This window comes from Cebus imitator, unplaced genomic scaffold (assembly GCF_001604975.1).
Source record: "Cebus imitator isolate Cc_AM_T3 unplaced genomic scaffold, Cebus_imitator-1.0 Scaffold11, whole genome shotgun sequence".
Lineage (NCBI taxonomy): Eukaryota > Metazoa > Chordata > Mammalia > Primates > Cebidae > Cebus > Cebus imitator.
Genome location: NW_016107326.1, coordinates 11,158,997 through 11,183,204, shown reverse-complemented (window position 1 = coordinate 11,183,204; position 24,208 = coordinate 11,158,997). Strand labels below are relative to the sequence as shown.

At 36.7% G+C, this 24,208-nt stretch overlaps 1 protein-coding gene across 1 annotated transcript in view; it reads right to left on the bottom strand.

Annotated features, from left to right (window-relative positions):
• Nucleotides 1-337: 337 nt before the first annotated feature.
• Nucleotides 338-24,208, bottom strand: part of ROS1 (ROS proto-oncogene 1, receptor tyrosine kinase) — a 148,916-nt gene continuing 125,045 nt past the window's right edge. The window contains exons 40-44 of the mRNA XM_037727542.1: nucleotides 20,550-20,647; nucleotides 19,624-19,824; nucleotides 18,320-18,454; nucleotides 10,841-11,004; nucleotides 338-1,370 (exon numbers count right to left, since the gene is read on the bottom strand). Of these exons, the coding sequence (XP_037583470.1) occupies nucleotides 1,060-1,370; nucleotides 10,841-11,004; nucleotides 18,320-18,454; nucleotides 19,624-19,824; nucleotides 20,550-20,647 (909 nt within the window). The 3' untranslated portion in view covers nucleotides 338-1,059. The remainder of the gene's footprint in view (nucleotides 1,371-10,840; nucleotides 11,005-18,319; nucleotides 18,455-19,623; nucleotides 19,825-20,549; nucleotides 20,648-24,208) is intronic.

Here is a 24,208-nt window from a genome sequence, read left to right as displayed (position 1 = left end):
TAATCAAAATGTTCTTCTCTATATCTAGCAAACTTCCTGAACACTGCAACTTAATAACACAGAGAATGGCTTCACTGGTATTGCTGTTAGAGCAATTGTGGCTTTAAGATTTAAATGGACAACTGCAAAATATATATTTTGGTTTTAAGATAAACTTTTCTCTGAAGAGTATTTTTTTTGTAACAGTTCTCATTTCATTGTTTATTTTTTCATGTGGTTGCTAAAAATCACACAGCTTGAATTAATATTGTATAATCACTTATGTTTATTTTAAACATAATTTGATACAAAATGTAATCTTAAGTATTTTATATATAAAACAGATATGGTCAATAGCAATCTTTATGCTAGTTAATTTCCATAATACCGCACAAGTCAGGGTGATTTTTATACAACTCAAAGATTGCAGAATGCAAAACTTCAGGACTTAGAGATCTTCATAGTCTTATTTTCAATATGACTGAATCTACTGCTGTAAGCCTCCAAAATACAAAATATTTTACAGTAGTGATTAAAGATAACATATAACATTGTAGTAATAACTTTCCAAGTGATTTCCCATGTCACAGGTGCTGATTTCTTCTGCATGTATTGAGTTATTTCTCATTTCCTCTGTCCCATTTGAGATTATTTGTAGTTCAGTCAACCCCCTGAGCCTACTACTTAGCCTTTCCTTCAGATCCCTGAACATACCTATTCTGTTTCTAAACATGTGGCCAAGATATTTATATTACAGCCCAAACTGAAAGGTGGGTAACAGCCTAAAGCACCTCAAGAGAGAGGAAAAGCGGTGTTTCCTTTCCAGGCTTCTGAGTCTTCCTAAGCTTTCCACTTGCTTAGTGTTCATCTCATAATTCTACTGAAAGTCAGGCAGCTGGTATGGGGATTGCTACAACTGAAACCAAATGGCTCTCAGAACCAAGATTAGAACTCAGGAACGTTGCACTGTTTATTTAGAGTCATAGACCATGATGACATTTATCATTCTAGTGGAGTTTTCTTTCAGTAACTACTGAATGAGAGTGTTTATCTCAACTCTGTATTTCCCAAATGACGCTGTTAATCAGACCCATCTCCATATCCACTGTGAGTGAGACAGGCATAGTTCAGGCCTTCAGGCTTGCCAGGAGGGCAGTAAGCCACTTGTTTTTCTTGGCAGAAATCTTTGTCTGCATGTGGTTCCTTCTCTTCTTTCCTCAGACCACAAGATTCGGATTCCTGGGAGCCTAGGGGACCCTCAGACTTTTCTTTACCTTGGCTGCATTCTGTAGCAAGTACCATATAGTTTAACCCTTCTCTGTTCTTGGTTTCCATTAAAGCAACTGGCATAATGTCATCTGAATTCAAGCAAATCACATTGCCATCTTCACCTGTGAAAAATATGACTGTTATTCTAGCATGTATTTAATTCTTTATTTGTAATAATATACAAGCTACATCAGAATTATAGCAACACCAACTTTATAGATTTGTTCAGCAAACATTTGTGAAGACTCCTGAGTATGGGAAATATAGAGATAAATAAAACATGCTTCTTGTCCTTGCAGCTGCTACAGTCTAGTAGGGAAGCAGACCAATTACTATAAAAGGTGACATGTACTTTAATAAAGGAATAGTTTTAAATGTAGTAGGAGCATAAGGGTTATTAACTCTGCCTTAACAAGTGGAGCAGGTCGTGGTCTTTGTGATAGGGCTTAATTGGCCCTAAGAGGGCCCTTTTTTGTCTAAACTGTTTACTCTTTTATACCTCCACAGCAACTGAAATATCTACTTTTAAAGACTGATTTTTCTAGATTTAGAAAATTTGCTAAATTAATTGCTTAATATAATATTTACTGATGACTGCTACATTCCAAGCCTGTGTTCTAGTTATCAATGGATATAGCAATGAACAAAACAATATTGCCTCTACATTCACCCCAACACATACCCAGGTTTGATTTATTTGTAATGAACTTAAATTAAAATATGGAGAAAATAAAATAATTTCAAAAGACTACAGGAGGTAGAATTGTACCTATTTTTCCCAATAAAAATTTAATGGATCTACCTATTTATTAGGTTTAACATCTGAACTCCAAAGCTTATTTTGTAAGAGCATGTGGACCACATCCCTTCTCCCCAGATCATTAGGTGTGCAGTTCCTTTTTCTAGACTCTCCAAATTGCTGAAGAACAAGATAGTGAAGCTCACAGGCTCTTTGGTATCATCCCATTTTTCTCTCCATTGTTCAAACATCATTATAGCGTATTTCAAAACACGTGAATAGTTAGCTGTGTTGCAAAATTAACACCCGAATAGAAAAAACTTTATCAGATGCCAAGTTTGGTTAGTATCAGGGTGTTGAACACCTGTGGAAAGTATTCAACTGTTATGATTATTGCCAATATGCACTAATAGCTATTAAGACACCCATAAAAATAACTTGTTATATGTAATAATAGCAATGTAAAATATTTTTAAATGTTAGAAAAAAACAAGATATTTAAGTAGTCCAGTAGTCTGATAATTGGGGAAATTAGGATGTTCTTAACAGGCTTAAATAAATCAGGTTAAAGGAAAATTTAGAATTTCAACAAAAACTTAAATCTATAATATAGTCTACCTACTCATATCAGCTATTTCATTGTCATACCTTTAATCCATGAAACAGCATATTGGAAAACTTCATACCGAAACATGATATTAATTTTTTAAACTTTTTTGCTTGTTGAGTTGTCTGAAAAATGATATTTCATATGTGGCAAATAAATTCTTTTTGAAATTCTGTTGTCATGTGTCAAAGAAAAATCATTAGCTAACTACTTTATTGGCTTATAGTACTTGTAGCAATATTTAGTAACTTGACCCTGGCAAGGTTTCAGCAATTAGTACATCTTCTTGTTGCATAAAAAGCTTACAAGAGACTGCAATAGTAGAGATAGGTTGTTTTGTTTGTTTGTTTTAAAAAATTATTTAATAAGTAGTCTATGGGCAGACCTTAAAGCAGATATCCTGAACAAAGATAGCATACACTCAGCAACCTCTTTAAGAGAGAAATATTAAAATAACGACTTCCAAGTAAGAAGGGGTATTTACAGACTAGACATATGCTGGCTAACTGGCTATGTTTAGAACAGCAAAGGAGCATTTAGATTTGTTTCCTGTAGAACTCTCTGGGACTGATGAGGTGATGTTTACACAAATGTTTGGATGAAGTCACTGGGATATTTTTACTAGATGCCCAGATATGTTACTAATCTTCTCTCTATCCCCTTTCCACCCCATTAGGTCAGTAGGACCATAGGATAGGCATGGTATGATTGCTCCTTGTTATCCTAAGGGCCCCCACTTTTTTACTTTAAAAAAGTCCTTCCAAATGCTTTTCTTATCTTCTTATATATCTCCAACAACAATGAAGACAGTCATTTTATTGCTTTGTCAAATATGCCCACCAGTCTGCAAAGCAGTACACTATTCACATTCTCTTTTAGTGAAAAAGTAATTAAGTTTAGGCTTGGCTTGTAGGGTCTATTCCACTATTTTATCCTTTGCAGATATGCAAATTTTGCCTTTAGTTCAATTTCTTCTCTCTTCCCTGCCTCTCTTGTTCAGTCACAATCTCAATTATCAATTTAGTGATTTCCACATCTCTTTTCTTCCCTTACCTTCAGGATTTACATTCATTGTAAATAGTAGAAAAACGATTTCTCTTTTCCTAAAATTGTATTTCTGTCATGGCCCAGAAATGCCTGTTACTTTCTAAATTATAATAGTTTGATGATATTCCCTGTTAAATTCTTCCTGCATCATTACTTTGAAAATTTGTTTGCTTCTCTATTGTTATGAATATTATTTAGAATTTTAATTCTTTCTGCCAACAACCTGGCACCTAAATAGATTTGGTATAACCAAAAAAGATGGTGTATATTTTCTAGCAGGTTATAAGTAATCATTTCTCTCATTATACCTAGCTGTGCAGTACACTATTGATAACATAACCGGGGAGATTGTGTGGGTCATTTCCTTACCACAGCCATGGCTTTGTGAAGGCTTAGAGGAAAGGCTCAACAATGGAGACAAACTCTAGCCCTATTTCAGCAGTATTATTATGAGCAAGTTACTAACCTGTTTTCTCATCTGTAAAATGGTGATAATAATAATGCCCACTTCATAAGGCTGTTGTAAAGATTTAATGAGTTAACCTACAGAGCAGAGTAAGTGGCACTTAGAAAAGTACTAAAGTAAAATTAGAATAGTAATTCTAATTAAAAGCCTTTCACAGTGGTATTTTATTCTTTATATTGAGTGTGAGCATTGTTTATCACCTATCGCAGCCTCATAGATGAACTAGGCAATGCAAAATGGTGAAAAGATTTTCTCAAGGGTCCATGAGACTTCTAATAAAACCCAAAGTAAAGGTAAACTCTCATGATTGCTAACACCCATTATGGCAGCCTCTGTGATTTTTATAATATGTCTTTATACATTAGAAGAAAAGGATTCCATGAGCAAAGAGTTGAATTTTAAAATACAAGTAAACTGTAACATCTGTGCAACGCTCTGGATTGCTTTACCTCTCTGCAGCATTTGGTCACTCCCTTCTTTGAAAGCCTCTCTCCTCTGGGTTTCCATAACAACCTTCCCTATGACTTTCCTCTTCCCTTTCTGGCTGCTCCTCCCCATGTCCACCATCTTTGTAAGCCCCTCATAAACTGGCTGCTCTCTGGGATCCACCCACTTGTCACTCTCTTCTTATTTCATATACTCTAATTTAATGACCTCATCTGCACCCCAGACTTTAACAATCTACACTTACAGGACAGACATTTCAACTGAGTATGAACCCATATCACGACTGTGTCCTGGACTTCTCTACCTAGATATGCAACAGCCAACTCAAACCAAACTCATGCAAACTGTTCCTCTTCCTATGTTCCTTATCTCCAGCAATAGCATTGGTTTTTTAAAAACTTTCTCCTTTTTTTCACCCACTTAGTTGCCAAGTCTGATAGCATTTACTTCTATGGTAACTCTGGACTCTCTTTTCTTCTCTCTAAACCTGTTACCATTCATTAATTCAGTTTTCATTACTTTTCATTCCTTACTTTGATCAGTGTGAACAGTAACCCTCCAATTTTACCACTTCCCACATTCTACCCTTATGCATAATAAACTATATGCAGTTCTGTGAATACCTCATTCTGTATTATTCCCTGCCTTTTTACATGCTGCTCCTTCTCTCCTGAAATAGACAGGATGCCTTAGCTTCTTTTTCTCATACCTCTGCTTCTAAGTGGGTCTCATCTTATATGTAACCTCCTCCCCATGGCCTTTCTTGACTCTCCATCTGCAATAGTGTGGACTTGGCATCCTTCCTCTGGACTCTCATAAAACATGGATTTCTTCTCAATAACAACATAGAATGCTTATTCTCCTGGATTCTGGCAGAAGATGTAATACAAAATCATCTCACCAAATTTTTTTAAAAAGCCTATTTGTAATTTTTAAAAATGCTGGAGAAACTACTAGAGAATCTACAGCTCATCAGTTCCTTTAGATCACCTAAATTTAATCTCTGAATCTAGATAGTATATACAATATTTACAAGTATATAACCAAACCTTTATCTGTGGCTAACACTGGGGAGTGAGATGGAGATGAATTAGGAAACTTTTACTTTTTACACTGCTTAAATAATTTTATATTTTTTACAATAAACATGAATTACTTTTACAATAAAAATCTTTAAAATGTAGACACAGTTATAAAATAATACAGCAAGAACAGTTACTGAGATTAATTACTGGAAAAGTTATAAGGAAAACAGAAAGGAATCAGCAGTTTTTATGATTGTTGTAAAATAACATAAAAATTACTTTTAAGCTTTTAAAAAGCTCATGATTGTATCTAATCAATAAAGTCTATAAAATTATAATCAAAAACATTTGAGCCTCAGCAGACAAAAAATCTGAGACTTATTTGTTGCTTTGAATGATAAGAGCATGCTAATATCCCTGATGAACACAGGTGCAAAAATTCTCCACAAAATACTGGTAAGCCAAATCCAAGAGCACATGAAAAAGATACTACACTATGATCAAGTAAGATTTTTCCCAGGGATTCATGGATAGTTCAACATATGTGTATATGTTGAATATACATGATCCATTACATCAACAGAATGAAAGACAAAAAGCATATGATCTTATCAGCAGATGCAGAAAAGGTGTTTAATAAAATTTAGCATCCTTTCATAACAAAAGCTCTCAACAAACTAGGCATAGAAAGAACATATCTCAAAGTAATAAAGACTATATATGAAAAATTCACAACCAACATTGTACTAAACGGGGGAAATTTGAAAACATCATCTCTAATAACTGCAAAAAGACAAGGATGTCCCCTTTCACCACATATTCTACATAGTACTGTAAGTCCCAGCCAGAGCAACCAGGCAGGGGAAAGAAAATAAAAGGGCATCTAACAAAAGGCATTCACAGATGATAGGATCTTATATCTAGAAAAATCTAAAGATTCCACCAAAAAACTCTGAGATTTGATAAATAAATTGAATAAAGTTTCAGGACAAAAAATTATTGTACAAAAATGCAGTGCATTTCTATATACCAATAATAATCTAGCTGAGAATTAAATCAAGAAGGCAATGCCACTTACAAGAGCCACAAAAACAATGAAATACTAGGAATATATTAACCAAGGAAATGAAAATTCTCTACAAGGGAAACAACAAAACACTGATGAAAAAAATCATAGGAGGCACAAACAAATGGAAGACTATTCCATGCTCAAGGATTGGAAGAAGCAATATTGTTAAAATGACCATGCTACTCAAAGTAATCTGCAGATTCAATGCAATCCCTATAAAAATATCAATGACATTCTTCACAGAAATAGAAAAAAAAATCCTAAACTTTATATAGAACCACAAAAGACTCAGTTAATGGATAGCCAAAGCTATCCTGAGCAAAAGGAACAAAACTGAAAGAATCACATTATCAGATTCAAATTATACTAAAGACCTATAGTAACCAAAACAACATGGTACTGGTATAAAAACCAACACATAGACCAACAGTACATATATACAATTGAATACTATTCATCCACAAAAAAGAACAGAATACAGAATACAGAAATAAATTCACACACCTACAGTGAATTCATTTTTTACAAATGTGCCACGAACATACACTGGGGAAAAGACAATCTTTTCAATAAATGCTGCTGGGAAAACTGGATATCCACATGCAGAAGAATAAAACTAGATCCCTATCTCTCTACATATATAAAAATCAAATAAAAATGGATTAAAGATTTAAATCTAAGAGTTCAAACCATAAAACTACTACAAGAAAACCCTGGGGAAAATATCCAGGACATCGATTGGGGCAAAAATTTCTTGAGTAATACCCCACAAACACAGGCAATCAAAGCAGAAATAAACAAATGGGATCACATCAAATTTTAAAAGCTTCTGCACAGTGAAGGAAATAATTAACAAAGTGAGGGGACAATCCACAGAATGTAAGAAAATATTTGCAAACTACATCTGACAAGGGGTTAACAACCAGAATACATAAGGAGCCCAAATAACTGAATAGGAAAAAAGCTAATAGTCTGATCAAAAAATGGGCAAAATATTTGAATAGATAATTCTAATAAAAAGAAATACAAATGGCAAACAGGCATGTGAAAAAATGCTTAACATCATTGATCATCAGAGAAATGCAAACCAAAACTACATTGAGATATCATCTCAGTCAAGTTAAAATGGCTTACATTGAAAAGAGAGGCAATAACAAATGCTAGCAAGGATGTGGAGAAAGGGAACACTCATACACTGTTGGTGTGAATGTAAATTAGTACAATCACTATGGAGAACAGTTTGGAGGTTCCTCAAAAAACTGAAAACAGAGCTACCATTCGATTCAACAATATCACTGCTGGGTATGTGTCCAAAAGAAAGGAAATCAGTACATCAAATAGATATCTTCACGTCTATGTTTATTGCAGTACTGTTTACAATAGCTAAGATTTGGAAGCAATCTAAGCGTCCAGCTGTAGATAAATGGATAGGCTGGGCACAGTGGCTCACACCTGTAATCCCAGCACTTCGGGAGACTGAGGTGGGTGGATCACTTGAGGTCAGGAGTTCCAGACAAGCCTGGCCAATATGGTGAAATCCGGTCTCTACTAAAAAAAAACCTACAAAAATTAGCCAGGCATGGTGGCATCTGCCTGTAGTCCCAGCTACTCAGAATGCCAAGGCATTAGAATTGTTTGAAACTGAAAGGAGGAGGTTGCAGTGAGCTGAGATCGTGCCATTGCTCTCCGAACTGAACAACAGAGTGAGACTCTAGATAAAGAAAATGTGGTATATACATATAGTACAGTGGAGTACTATTCAGCCATAAAAAGAATGGGATCCTTTCATTTGCAAGAATATGGATGGAACTGGACATCATTATGTTAAGTAGAATAAGCCAGGCACAGAAAAATAAACATCTCGTGTTCTCACTTATTTGTGAAATAAAAATATCAAAACAATTGAACCCATGGAGACAGAGAGTAGAAGGATGGTTACCAGAAGCTGGAAAGGGTAGCAAGGGACTGGGTAGGGGAGGTGGGGATGGTTATTGGGTACAAAAAATAGAAAGAATGAATAAGACTTAATATTCGATAGCATAATAGGATAACTATGTCAATAATAATTTAATTGCACATTTTAAAATAACTGAAGGTGAAAAGTTGGTTTGTAACCAAAGGATAAATGCTTGAGGGAGTGGATACTCCATTCTCCATGATGTGGTTATTACACATTACATGCCTGTATCAAAACATATCATGTACCCTATAAATATATGTAAGTACTATGTACCCACAAAAATTAAAAATGAAAAAATTTAAAAAAATACTACAAGGCTATAGTAATCAAACAGCATTGTAACTGGTATAAAAATAAACATAATTTAATGGAACAGAATACAGAATATAGAAATAAAGTCACATATTTACAGCCAACTGATCTTCGGCAAAGTCAACAAGAACACACACTGGGGAGAAAAACACACCTTTCAATAAATAGTGCTGGAAAAATTGGATTGCCATATGCAGAAGAGTGTAACTGGACTCTTATCTCTCACCATATAAAAAATTAACTCAAGATGGATTAAAGACTTAAATGTAAGACACAAAACCATGAAAAATACTAAAATTCCCAAGTGTTCTGCCACTGGCATTCTTAGAATCAGTTCTGTCCAGGATGATAGTGAGTAGAAACAATGTGAGACTATTCATAAGGTTTACTCTAATGAGAGTTATGACACATGGCCAAGGCATGTGCAGACCTTTCCAATCTGTCACTTAGCAGTTTGTGTTAAAGAAGTTACATGATCAGACTTTTATGTTCATATCATGGACCCAAAGTCACCCAAAATATGTATTAAGAGGCATAGACAAGTAGATGTCTGTCCATGGGCTGCTTCTTTTTATCTGCTATTAGTCAGGTGCATCACTCAAGGTGAAGGTCTCATGTGAGGGTAATCTGGCTTCAACATCTGCCACCCACTGATCACCAGGGTTGATTCAGCTGATACCTGGCTACACAAGTGTCCCCTTCCTCCACTGTCCCACATGTAGCCCTCTTCAAGTTGAAAAATGGGTTGAAGAGGATGACCTTCCCTGTTAGAAGAGGACCATTCTTTAATCAAGGGTGTGCTAGTAGCTCTCTAAGCTCTCAACATAAAGGTTTCACCTGCACTGTCAGTTTTATACTCAATCACTGCAAATAGCAAGAAACTTAATTTCTGAGAGATTCTAAGTTGTGGTCCATCCTGCCAGCTTCATTTGTAAGCAAGGACATCTGCATTTAAATAAACAAAGGGCCTTTGTTTATTTTTAATACTTTTAATAACAAGAAGTTCTAGATCAGCTGAAAGAGAAATATTTTAAATTAATTTTTCTGCAGCCAATTAGACATACATACAGTAAATGTGACTTTAGAAATGAATTGACTACTGTGTTTTAAGTCTATTTACATTTAACTAAAAGGCTTAGTCTGTCCATCATAGTAGAATGCTTCCAGAAGATTATTATCTTAATCACCAAAATACTAAAGTCATAGAATCAGACTAGATCTTAGCAAGGCCTGATCCACTACAATAATTGTAGCAAAATTACTCATCAGTTTGAAGCAAAGGATTAGATATATACCTAGCAACATCGATAGATCTTAAAAACATAGTGCTTAATGAAAAAAGAAAAAAAATTCTTGCATAAAAAGCAATACACATTTTGCAGGAAAACATACAAATGAAAAGATATGCACTAAAGACGTTACAATGGTTGCCTGACGGAGAGGGAGGACATTGAAGAGGTGAGGAATACGGGGATCAAATGGCTAAACAAACAAACAAGACAGGAGCCATGCATAGACCAATGATGATAATGTACTATAAGCAAAGAGTCTATAATTAACATTGTACTTGAGGTCCACACTGATGTGTGGGGAGAGAGGAGAAGGAGAACAGACCTTGTGAAAATATAGTTTAACATGTTAATTCTCCTCCTTACTATCTTAGATTATAAATCCAGGGGCCATAGCAGTATCCTTTATTTTTTCAGTTTTTCAATTAAAATGAAAATTTTTAATTTTTTTCAATTAATAATACAAATAATTTTCCAAGAGGAATGCCACAAACACCTAATTATGATGACAAAGCTGCTGGTATATTATTCTTTCTGCCTACCCTAAAATGCCTTCTGTGTACATTCCATTTTAACCTTGTTCAGTTCACAGTGGAGAGAAAACTAGAATATTCTGAAGAATCAAACTTACCTTCAAAGCCTTCATTTATGACTCCATTGGTATTTGCTTCATCTCTGCACTGATAAATACTATTTAAGAAAAAATTTCTGAATAACTGAAGTTGGTCTTGAATTCTATGAAAAGTAGGCCTTTGGTCAGGTTCTTGAGCCCAGCACTGGGTCATTAAATTCCACCTAAATATGGAGAAAGATGGGACAGTAAATAGCAATTGGATATAATTATTGATAACCCAGGTAGGGTCATTTTAGAAAGGAAAGAATTTGATTTATTGCCAGTTTTCCACAATTAATGTAAACAAATCATAACAAAGGCTTTGGTTTCTTATTTAAGAGTGGCTTGTAACATTACTATGTTTATTAAATAACACCTTTCTTTTGAAAAGCTGACATTATTTCAACAGTTATTATTCCAAATAAATAGATGGATAAGTGGATGGTTGAAAAATGTCTACTCAACACATAAAGAAACTAATAACTATAAAAATTGTTGAAGAGGCTGAGATTTGAAAGATTTACTCCATTCCACACAGATATTTAGTGACAGGACCAGAGGCAGAAATAAGGTTTTATGCCAGTGCTTTTACTGCTCATGATACAGTCAGGTTAAGTAAGAGGTTGAGTTTCCCAGACATCCACAGCTGGTTGATTAAACATTATCTTTTCCTTAACGGTTGTCCAAGAAATATCTGTACAGCACTCTTAAGTAGTATTCATTCATTTACTCAGCAAAGATTTTGGACACTTATTTTACGCCAGCAGTACGTCATGTGACTCTTGTCCTCACAGATGCTATGTATAGTAATTATAAGAGAAAGGCAAAATTCATCACACCTCAACTCATATGAGCAGAAAAATTGTAACTCTTTTATGTTGTTTATAATTAACTAGGTCTTTTTCAGAGTTCCTACCAAGCAGAAGAAAAGTAACTTCATTTAGTACAATGTTGTTTCTAACTTAGTCCCACTATTTTAAACAATCTGTTTAAGTAATATTCCGTCTTTTCTGGATAGTGACCCAAGCTCTCTTATTCAGGACATCCCCAATCCCTCTGCCTTCCTTTCTAAGATAGTGTCAGGATAGATGTTGAGTACGAGGCTTACGTGACTTCTAGAGGCACAGTGAAGAATCCTTTGAACCCCACTGTGCTCTCCAGATCTTTGCTAGTCTCAGTGGCTAATCCAGAATTCAACAAGGAGTGATTGATCTGATCCAGCCCAGGCATCAGCCCCTATTGATAGTCTATGAATTCTTTACCTATTCTTTTGATGTTTCCCCATTAAAGTGGTCTATCCTGGTCTCTCTCTAGCTGTAGGATTCTCAGACACTATCAAGTCCTGCACATGCTCTCAGGGCCCAGGAAATCCATTCCTATTTCTGCTGTATGCCCACAAGAAGCCCAAGGGTGCTTCTTGGCAGAATCTCTAGCTCTCGACAAAATGTTCACACAATACAAGAAACAAAGGAGGTTTGGAAGCATCAGCTAGACCTTTCTGTCTGTACGAGTCCTGGGTCTCCCATATAAAAGTGAGAGCCCTCCAGTCAATGATCTCCTTATAATTCTCCCAAACTAGGGGTGAGTGAGCAGTTGGCCTTGGTGGTACCCATCTCTTCTAACTGAGCCTGCAGAGGAGGTTTCTGAACCTAGATATCCAGTATCTCACCCTCCCACCTCTGTCAAGTTCTCTTTTTTCTACACTTCCCCAGGGCTTGGAAGAAATGAGGGCACTGCCCACTACATTTTTTAATTTGACTATCCTTATATAAAATTGTATGTTTTATACATACAATTAAAACCTAGTACTTAAAACATTAACAAGGAGCCAAAGGACTTTAGAGAGCATCTTTAGCATATAGATGCTCTCTATATTCCAAGCCTGGTTTTCAAGTGTACTGACTTATAAACAGGTACTTGCTCTCTTTTTTGACTTGCTGGAGCTATATGGCAGATCAGAATCAGGGACAGATAATTGATAAAGAAACAGATTGGGAGGTACTTAAAACATTAGTACTACTATATGAATAAATATACAATTACAAATTATAAGTTTTTGCAAAGTAATAATAAAAACAAACATGAATTCTAATAAACATGAACCAGTTTTGGAAAGTTGCTTACAGAAGGCCCCTCTGAAGAGGTGACATTTAAGCCAAAGAACTTTGTAGGAAAATAAGATGCTAGTCATGGGAATAGGGTGTGGATGGGAGTCAGGGAACACACTACAAGTGGGGAAAGCATGTGTAAAGTCCTAAATTTGGAAAGAGCTTGGTACATTTTAGAATCTGAAAGAAAGCCAGTGTCGCTGAAGTGCAGTCACTGAGGGGAAAGGATGAGATGAGATCAGAGGAGGAAAGCGAGATCATGCAGGTCTCACAGGGTAGGCAAGGAGTTGGATTTTACAACACTACAAGGAGAAGTTTTTCAAGATTTTTAAGCAGACATTTTTTTAAGGATTACTCTAGCAGATATGTGGACAATAAATCATAAAGAGGCAGTTTGGAAGATATTAAAGAAGACTAGGTGAGAGATAATGATGGTGTGGACTAAGGTAATGCCTATGGAGCTAGAACAAGATTATAACCACTAGGTAACGATAGCCCAGAAATCACTATAGCTATTGTATTTAAAATAGCCAGTATCCATTTTGGGAATTATAATGCAATCTCCATTCCATTCTAATGTAGCATGCAAACTCCACTTCCATTTATTTCACTTTTTGACAAGCACCTCAGGTCAGAGTTGACACTCCATATCAGAATAAATGACATCAGGGAAAACTAATATTGGACTGTTTCAATGTTTTTGTTTTAAACTGATGACTGCACATGTATTACAAAGAATTTACATACTGTGTATTCAATACCAAACTTGGCTCTATTTTTTAAAAATTAAAATCACATCTGAGAAATAACCAAAAGACAACCTAATCTTTTACATATTTCTCTATAACCTGTGCCATTTAAAAACTGGGATGATACAAAGATGTCAATGAAGGATCATTAGACTTTGAAATGAGATATTATAATCAATGTCAGATCACGGAATTTAAAAAATAGAGTTTTGATGATTAATCTAAGGATTGTCCTCAGAGTTGAGAGGAAAAATTGAAGTATTATAATTCTCCATAGGAAGTATTTTATTTTTGAAAATAAAGCTGTGATTCAAAAATATTGCCAAAGCAGAGACAGAATCTCTCAAGGTTGGTCATATTTCAGTTAAGAGGTTTTTACAGTTGTCCTTCCTTATCAGTTTTGCTTTCTATGGTTTCAGTTAGTTGAGGTCAACCATCCAAAAATATTAAATGAAAAATTCCAGAAATAAACAATTCATAAGTTTTAAATTGTATTCCATTCCAAATAGTGTAATGAAACATGAACCTGAAACATGAAACTATCCCTTTGTCCAACATGTTATGCTGTATATGCCACCTACTCATTAGTTGACTAGGTTGTCAGATAAAGAAAACATAGTATATATAAGGTTGGGTACCGATATGATTTGGCTCTGTGTCCCCACCCAACCTCATGTCAAACTGTATCACCACTGTTGGAGGAGGGACCTGGTGGGAGGTGACTGAATCATGGGGGCAGACGTCCCCCTTGCTGCTTTGGTGATAGAGTTCTTATGAGATCCGGTGGTTTGGAAGTGTGTAGCATCTACTTCTTTCTTCCTCCTGCTCCCTCTCTTCCTCCTGTTCTGGTCTGGCCATGTGAAAGACTGTACCTGCTTCCCCCTCTGCCATGACTGTAACTTTCCTGAGGCCTCCCAAGCCATGCTTCCTGTAGAGCCTGTGAAACCACAAGCCAATTAAACCTCTTTTCTTTATAGATTACCCAGTTCTCTTTATAAATTACCCAGTTTCTTTATAAATTACCAGTTCCTGATAGCAGTGTGAGAACAAACTAATACAGGTATTATTCTTGTTTTCAGGCATCCACTGGGGGCCTTGGAATATATCTCTCACAAAAAAGGGCCATTGACATACTTATTTATAACCTGCTTTATTCTGCAAAAAAGAATCAGGATCCTTAATGGAGATTATTTAGAAGGAGAGAAAGAAAAGGAAGAAGGAAGAGGAGGTCAGGGAGGAGGAAGGCGGGGGAAGAAAGAAACCATCCTACAGCTGCCACCTAGCCACTTGCATATCACCCACTTATTCTGTCTCCAAAAGTTCAGCCGCTTGTTTAAACTGTGAAATCCACGTAAGCAGAAATTCCTAATTTTTTCATTTATGGAGGCTCTAATTTACGTTAAATCCAATCATTACTCTCTACTTAATTTTCTGATGACAAACACATTTGACCTGTTAATATATAAAACCTTTCTGTTCCATGATCCAGGGATAAATGAGGACTTAAAAAAAGAGGGGCTATATAAAAATAGTCATCTAAAAGTAAAGAATAAAACTCGTGTTCTCAAACAGCAATAAATTGGCAATGGAATGAAATGAAGAGCTTTTAATAATCCTAAAAAAGTATTCCTTATATCTTTTAGGTAAATTAACAATGAAAACCATCTTGGCATAGAGGATCTTCCTTTACAAATATTCCCTTGTCACCATTCTATATCATGCAGTATATGCTTGCACCAAGTTATAGTTACAAATATTCAAACGTTACTCTAAACAAATTTGCAGTTCCTTCAAGTTTGTTAAAATTTACCTGGGCTGTTTGTTTTGACTCCAGAAAAATACTCATTATACTTGAAGTATCTCATTTGGCTAAGTAGAGGTTCCAATTCCTCCACTCACCATGTAAACCCCTTACAACTCTTTTCCTCAACTTTTTTTTTCAAAATAGCACAGGACTCATTTGGCTATATCCAGTGTTAGCCTCTATGAATATTGAGGACTTTGAATTCACAAGGCAATTGAATTTCAGTACATGAAAACACCATAGTGTTTTTCAGTATTAAAGGGAAAAGTTTCTACAGGTATTTATACAAAGTACATAAAATACAGACATCAAGATTTTCCTTACTCATTATACCTAACCTGGAGAGATCCAATTAGTCTCTAGGTGTACATATTTTTTAAGATGTAAAAATAAGATGGTGAACCTCTGTGTTCCCCCATGGTTGCTTCTTACAACCAAGGGACTCTCCAGTAAATCCAGTTGCCACTGTAATATATCTGTTATAAAACCCCAAAAAGCTCTTACTTGAAGTAGATTGCCCTTTGATCCTATTTTTTCTCAGGAGTGGTGTAGCTGTGCAAACTAAAAACTGAAGAGAATGCTGATGGCTGGGCTTTCTACCATACATCCCAGGCTACGGAGAGAAGGGCAGGAATGCTCTGAACCTGGCATTCCATTAATAGCTGAGTACAGCATAGCTATCTATGGGCCCACCTGACCTGGAGTGCATCCAGGTGCTGAGTATTTAAGCAGTGAATGGAAGATGTAGCAAGGCTCAGTGCAGACTTTCAAACCCCTAAGCTGGGCCTGTGATCTCAGAAAACTGCTTCAAATAAATACCAGTTCCCTCTGTACTCTAAGGAGAGTAGTTAATCTTTATCATGACAACTTAAGGCCATGACCAGATTGAATGGCATTGCTGAGATCTCCATTTCCCAGCCCAGCTTGTTTTCCTGGTTGGCAATGGATCTTTAACCCTTCCCAGAGCTTGTCAGAGTCCTGCAGCACTTGGAGGGCTCGCTGCGTGGCTTATTTGTATTATTGACGTTCAGATGAACTTCAAAACCACCAATGGAAAATTTTCATTTCAAATAAACTATATTTTTATTAAAACAAGGGCAATCCAATCAATAAATTATTTAAGATAAAACTATAGAATATTATATTTTTCCACTCATAATCAGGAATACTTTTCTAGCACTTCTCCTTCCTCCTTCTAGTTGCATTTTTGATACTTTTAGATTGAGCAAAGTTCAACATGTCTACATTTTGCTGCTCCACAATACAGCAATTTGTTATTAACCTCCCTGCCCCAAACAAAGTCATCAAACATATCAGTCAAAATTGATAGTTTAGTGATCAGTCTCTAAGGAGCCTAGCCAAAAATATTGCATGATTGTGATGAGGCACATTAACCCTTGGGGAGAGAGTAGAATAAGCCAGATAACATTCTAACAGCATAAGGAAAATCTTGTGCAACTGAAATTCTGGCAAAAATTCTGAGTGTTTGACATGTAAGAGATGCAAAACAGTGATCAGTTTGTAAGTATTTAGTTAAAATTTATTTTGTATTTAGGTATCCTGGGCTTTTTTCTTAAGCCTTACATGAAAGGTTTTCAAATTTTTTATAATTTATTATCCTTAATTTATATAATTTTCCTCAAAATAATTATGAATCATTTTTTAGGCACTATTTCCAAATTTGGTCAGATGCGTGTGCATCTGATCTCCCTATAAATATCCCAGAGACTATTAAGCTAAATCAGAACAAGCAGTGATTCCAATCGTCTTCTAGCTGGAAGATTTAAATCATACAAAAACATTCACCAGTACAACATCCAACTAAGGTGCCCAGCTCTTAATCATCTTTTGGCTCAAGTCAGAATAATCCTCTAAATAACACAGCATAGTCAAGGCAGTACAACCATGGTGTGCATCCGCATACTGCTAATTCCTTTTGCACTTGTCTGTACCACACAGTTTAGCACTTTATTACATGTTGGCTTGGCATCCAACTGCTCCGTGTGGGTGCCTTTTCATTCAAAACACATTCTAAGATGCTGAAGAGCTGGGTCCCTAGTTTAAACACCTCTGTAATCCATACAATCCTTGGCATGCTATAGTGCATGTACAGAGTTCATACTTCTTTGCTCTTTTAGAAACTTCTTGGATAAGACAATTCTTGGAAAAATTGTCAAGACTCAATATTTCTGCTGAGATTTTCCACAAGGAGGCAGATTAATACTCAGAATAAAAACTTTTTTCCTCATAATTTGATTCAAAGTCACTCACTCTTCTGAGAAATCACTATTAGAATTCAGTAATGGCCAGGATTCAGTAAAGTTACAATACTTAGTCATTTTTTTAAGCTCATAAACAGATTATAACCTGTATAACTTTTAGTAATACTAGTTCCTACCAGTCAGTATCAGCTATATCAACAAAGGCAATCCAACTTTTAAACAATATATTCCTATTTAGTAGAATCTTTTAATATGTAGATTAAGATACTAGTCAAATCAGATCTCCCAAAATAAAAGGTGTATGTGTGTGTATACTCTCTCTCTCTCTCACACACACAGAACACTTTTATTTATTAGAATTCACTTAACCAGAAGTATAAAAATATTATATTCTCCAAAATTTTGTTTCTCAGTGAAATATCATGTGTAATACAAATAAAAAGACATAATGTATTCATAAACTGACAAAATGAATTTCTATTTTATGTGAAATATACAAACATATAAATTCCAATTTTTATTTTAACAATTTAACAAACGATACCAAGAGACCAAAGATTGTATGTGCACATGTTTTTGTTTTGGGGGTGGTTATGGTAACATAATTAACTTACAGATCATCAGGACAATTTCTTGGTGGCTCCAGTCTCCCTCCTGTTTGCACATAGTTTAAAACATCAAGGTTGGAATGAGCTGGATAAGGCTGATGACCAAGAGTTAAAATCTCCCAAACCAGAATTCCAAAAGACCTAAGAATATTAGAGGGTTTGCTTTAATTATACTTATTACAAACACCAGGCTTACAGTAGTTTCTCCAACAACATTTTTCCTGGGGCTAGCAGGATCTACTTTATTGGGGTATTACTGGCCTCATAAAAGGCAAATGGGAGATATAAAAGCAGGCTGACCTTAAGAAAAAGTAGAACAAGACACTGCGTGTGAGAAAATACTTCAAAGGTGACAGGATGATAGGAAGGCTTGGAGGAAGCACATATGTGCACGCAGACAGAGACACAGACTCATATGCATGCTCACATATATGCACATCCACACACACATCCACACACGCACACACAGAAACAGACACACAGGCACATGCATGCACACACAGAAACACATGCACACACACACATGCATGCACACATACATACATACATGTATACACACACTCATAGTCTGTTTCTCTCCCTGTCTGAAACCTCACTTTAGGCCTCCATTATCTTAGACTTTCAGAACATCGACATGCAGACACACATAAGGGTGAGCACGAAAGCATTTCAGCATTTTCCTCCTAAGTTTGCAGGGGATACGGTGCCAGTAAACATTGAGAGGGAAGGCATGACTAAAAATTGGCAGCACTGAGACATTTTGTTTCATCCCTAATTTTGCCTAGGGCCAGCCCAACTTAAAAGTCATTGAACAAACCTTTACATTTTGAGCCGTTCTATTCAAAAGTTGGGAGTCAACAAACAAAAATAAGGGGTGTTATTCAAATAATAAAGAGATGTCCAAATCTCCCCAGTGTCCTAATCTTTTTGGAATCCATGATTTAAAGTTTACAATAAATTAATGACCAAACATTCGCAAATAGTGGTCATTTGGGCACACACTTGGACATTAATTCCTAAGTACTAATTCCTATTAGTCATATGCTTTTACAACTTTGGAATGTAATAAAATATTTAAATTAAATGTATCTATTTCATAACAAAACTAATTCAGGGAGGAGCATGAACTACTGAGGCCCAGGAATAGTCCCACCATGATCACCAACTCTCACTTTAGCTTGAGGCAAATCACTTCATGTCTCTGATCATCTGTTTTCTCACATTAAAAAAGCATGATTAGATGTCCTTTTAAAATCCCCTCTAAGGTCTGATGATTCTGTCAGCATTACTCTGTGTCCCATTAAACTTACCATACATCAGAGTGAGTAGTGAAGATTCCATCCATCAAACTTTCTGGAGCCATCCACCGAACAGGGAGCAGGCCTTCCCCTCTCTTTCTATAGTAATCATTTTTATAGATGTCCCTGGCGAGTCCAAAGTCCCCAATCTTCACTATCCGTGGACTGGTATAGTCTTTCACAGAAACAAGGCAATTTCGAGCTGCCAGATCCCTATGGCAGAAGTTATGTTTAATAAAATAATAACAATAAAATTCCGGAAATCAAACAGGCAACCCTAGTAGGTCTGTAAAGAAGAGAGGCTTTTTTTTTTCTTTAAGTTTTGGGATACATGTGCTGAACGTGACGTTTGTTATATAGGTATACATGTGCCATGGTAGTTTGCTGCACCTATCAACCCGTCATCTAGATTTAAAGCCCCACATGTATTAGATATTTGTCCTAAGTTCTCCCTCTCCTGGCCCTCCACCCCTGACAGGCCCTGGTGTGTGATATCCTCTCCCTGAATCCATGTGTTCTCATTGTTCAGCTCCCATTTATGAGTGAAAACTTGTGGTGTTTGGTTTTCTGTTCCTGTGTTAGTTTGCTAAAGATAATGGTTTCTGGCTTCATCCATCTTCCTGCAAAGGACATGAACTCATTTGTCATTTATGGCTACATAGTATTCCATGGTGTATATGTGCCACATTTTCTTTATCCAGTCTATCACTGATGGGCATTTGGGTTGGTTACAAGTGTTTACTATTGTAAACAGTGCTGCAATAAACACATGTGCATGTGTCTTTATAGTAGAATGATTTATAAAAGAGACATTTTATTAAAATTATTGCTATTTTGAAGGAATTAAAATGTTTAATTATCTTGTGTGCTTTACCCACACTACAGGTAACTATTGTGCCAATATTCATAATAACCCTGTATCCAGAAGAGAACTGTACCTGTGAATGAAGTGCATCTGCTCCAAGTAGACACAGCCTTTTGAAATATCTACACACAGGTCTATCAGGTCAACCAAGGTGAGTAAAGGACCATAAAACTGTAAGAAATGAAGGAAAAATTATAGGTGGTTTTCTAGTTTGCATGAAATATATACATGTATTTGTGAATATAAGAAAATACATGTATATGCTTATACATATATGTATCTGATATTTTAAAGGGATTTTTAGTTATAAGAATTCAAACATAGAGGAAAACAAGCTTATGTTTTCTATGCAAATATATATAAATAAATGATGGCTATGTTTAAAGTAGAGGCAATATGGAATTTTCACTGGAGAGACCTCCTCCAAGTGTCAGGTCAGACAGATCAAGATGTGAAATCTAGTTCTGCTACTTACTAATTGTGTGAACTTGCTAAAGTTACTTAACTCACTAAGCAAATTTCTCATATGTAAAATGGGCAATAATACTGACCTTGCAAGACTCAAGTAAGTTACATAATATGGTTGGTAGAACACAAGCACTTAACAGTTGCTGCTCTCGTAAGTAGCAATAATGATCACTTATTTAGTGCTAGTTGGTTTAATTACTGACCCAATGGCACTCTTGTTTCGCCAGTCACGACAATGGGCTTGTTTCTCATACAAGCCCCATATAAATTGTTAGCAATACCCTATTTCAAGGTTCCAAATTACTCCTCTCATCTAAGAGAGCCAGTACAAATATACACTTGAGCCTGTACTGGTTGCAATGATTTCTAGGTGAAAAAAAGCCAGTTGAAGTTTTTATTAGTACCATATGAGGAAATTCAAAGTTCCTGCCCTGAAGCTATATTCCTACACTGTCTGTCTCTTTCCATAGCCCTGCAATTACCCTGGTTCAAGCCTTTGTCATCCCTAATCTGATGGATTCAAAAATTTCCCATGTCTCCAGCCTCCTTTGCTTTCATTAGCTTGCTTTGTTGTGACCCACTTCCTGTGGAGTCTATTATAAATTCCTGAGCACAGCCTCCACAGCACCCTCAGGCTGCACCAGCCTCTCTCCAAGTCTACCAATTTCCGATTGTTCTCCTCTCTCAGTCTGTGCTTCAGTTACGCTGGTCCACTTGCAGTTCCTTATACCTACGCTGCATTTCTCAGCCTGTCTTCTTTATTCCTGCTATCATTTTTTCTCCTGGAATGTCCTCCTGTTTCCTGATTTCTATGTGCAGCGTTAGCTGAGTATCTCAAATGATTCTCAACCTCCAAGTTCCTCAATTTCTTAAAAACAAATGCTCTTAAGTGCTGTTCTCCCTACCTCCCCCAAGAAGTTTATCTCTTGCCCCCAAACTAGGAATAATCCTGATGATCTGGGCTCACTATTGCCATGATCCTGCTCAACCACCCTACAGCTAATAACTAGGCTCTGACCTTACTCCCAAAGCAATGCCCCTCCAACCTTATTCAGGTCCACTCTCTCATTGCCTGTATCTGAGTCTCTGCTGGATGTCTTGAGTGGTTCACCAGTTCCTGTGTAAATGGAACCCTCCTCTGCTCTTGGCAAAATCTACTCTACCTGTGAAGACTTTCTCTAGGCCTGGGGTCTTACTCCCGAATTTCATTCTGGTGGCTAGTGCCCTGTTCCCTGCTGACAGATTTTCGTAATGCTGCCTGCCTGCCTGCCTGCTTGGATCTCTGACTATTCCCTCATTCTGATATCCCGTGTGTCAGCCTGTTGGGATACCTCATCACTCCATGTTGGGTTTCCTTGACTGTAGATGCTACCCTGGACTTACCACCTGTTATTTCTTGTTAAACACTTCAGACATATTAAACTTTGATTTCAGTCTATCCCTAGTCAAAGCCTTTCATAACTCAGTGGGAAAGTATAGTTCAGCTACTGTTCTACTTCCTGCTTTGGTTGTGTCTGTATCAGAAGACCTCTTCCATGAAGCCCCTCAGCTTTCCTCAGTTGAAAATCATGTCTCCTTCCTCTGGGTTTCTGCAGTATATTCTCCACTGCACTCTAATGAGTCCACCTACTTCCTACTTTAAGTGGATTATTTATGTGTGACTTACATCTCTACCATGTAGCAAGTCCCTTAAGTGCAAGAGCCACATCCTTCACTGCTATATAGTAAACACCCAGCAAAAATTTGGTGAACTGAATTTTATCTGGAAGGCAGCACATTTACTGAATACTCGTATTTGACATTTTTTTGTTTGTTTGTTTGTTTTGTTTTTTCTATCTTAATACAATCCTTTTAACAAAAGTTAAGGCCAGGTGTGATAGCTCACACCTGTAACCCCAGCAGTTTGGGGAGCCAAAGCAGGCAGATCACTTGAGGCCAGAGTTCGAGACCAGCCTGGCCAACATAGTGAAACCTCACCTCTACTAAAATATATATATATATATATATATATATATATGCACATGCACAAAAATTATCTGGGCATGGCAGCACATGTCTGTAGTCCCAGCTTCTCAGGAGGCTGAGGCAGGAGAATTGCTTGGACCTGGGAGGCAGAGCTTGCAGCTAGCTGAGGTCATGCCAGTGTACTTCAACGTGGGCCACAGAGCAAGACTCTGTCTTAAAAAATGTGACAAGGAGACTTAGGAAGACTTTGATTAAATATTCCATTTGTTGATGAAGAAACTGAATCCTCAAAGCAAAGGACTAGACTAAGCTTTCTGGGCCTAGTTACAGTCAATTCTTAGGCATTCAACCCAAGTAAACAGTCCTTGAATGCAGGGAGAGAGAGAAAAGGTCTTCTGCTGGTTCTTCTGGTATGGTGCCTCTGAGCATCCCATGTGGAGAGATGCTGGCCTCAAATGAACTCTGCACGAGGGCGAGCATTTGTGGTAGCTCCCGTAGGCCTCAGGCCCTCATTCTGCCTCAGCACCTAATGACATCTCTGTGGTTGCAGTGATGGAGACGAAGCCCTGAAAGCTGTCTTTGGCAGCCAGCAGGAAAGGCTGTGGAACAACTGGAGTGCATTTGAGAACTAATCTTTATAAACATCAGGATCCTGGATGAATCAAAATGATTTGGAAAAAATAGATCCATGTGTTTTTCAGTCCATCCTTTTTCATCCTCTCTTCTCTTTTCTTACACCCAGCCCCACCACAAAACAAGACAAATCTACAGATTAAATTTATTGTTTAGATGAGAGACTGAATGTGTGCATGTTTAGTTCCACTATTTCCCCAAACCTTACTAACATGGCAGTACAGGGAAAGTTTTCATAATTTCACAAGGGCAAATCAAATGTCAGGAGAACTGACATGGCAGACAAAGCATTCTAGACGAGGGAAAGCAAATGGAGGAGTGGCAATTTAGCAGAGCCAAGAGAGGTGAAAGCTGACTGCCTACAGAAAATAGAGACAAGAATTGAGCTGTTTTTCACTATGGAACCCCATAAAGTCTTCAGAATGGGAGGCAGCAGGCATCCCTGAATACAGGGATAAGAAGAAGGACTGAAAGCAAGAAGAATGTTTAGGTTATTTAAGGCCTAACTGAATCATAGATTCCTCTACCGCAGATGAAGTCTTTTGTCTATAGGAAACAAACAGATAACAGAAATCTGAACCCAAATAACTCCAACTTCAGAGATACTACACTACCAGTCACACTGATGCACTGTGCTGAAATGAGGAGAATTAAAATTAAGTGACA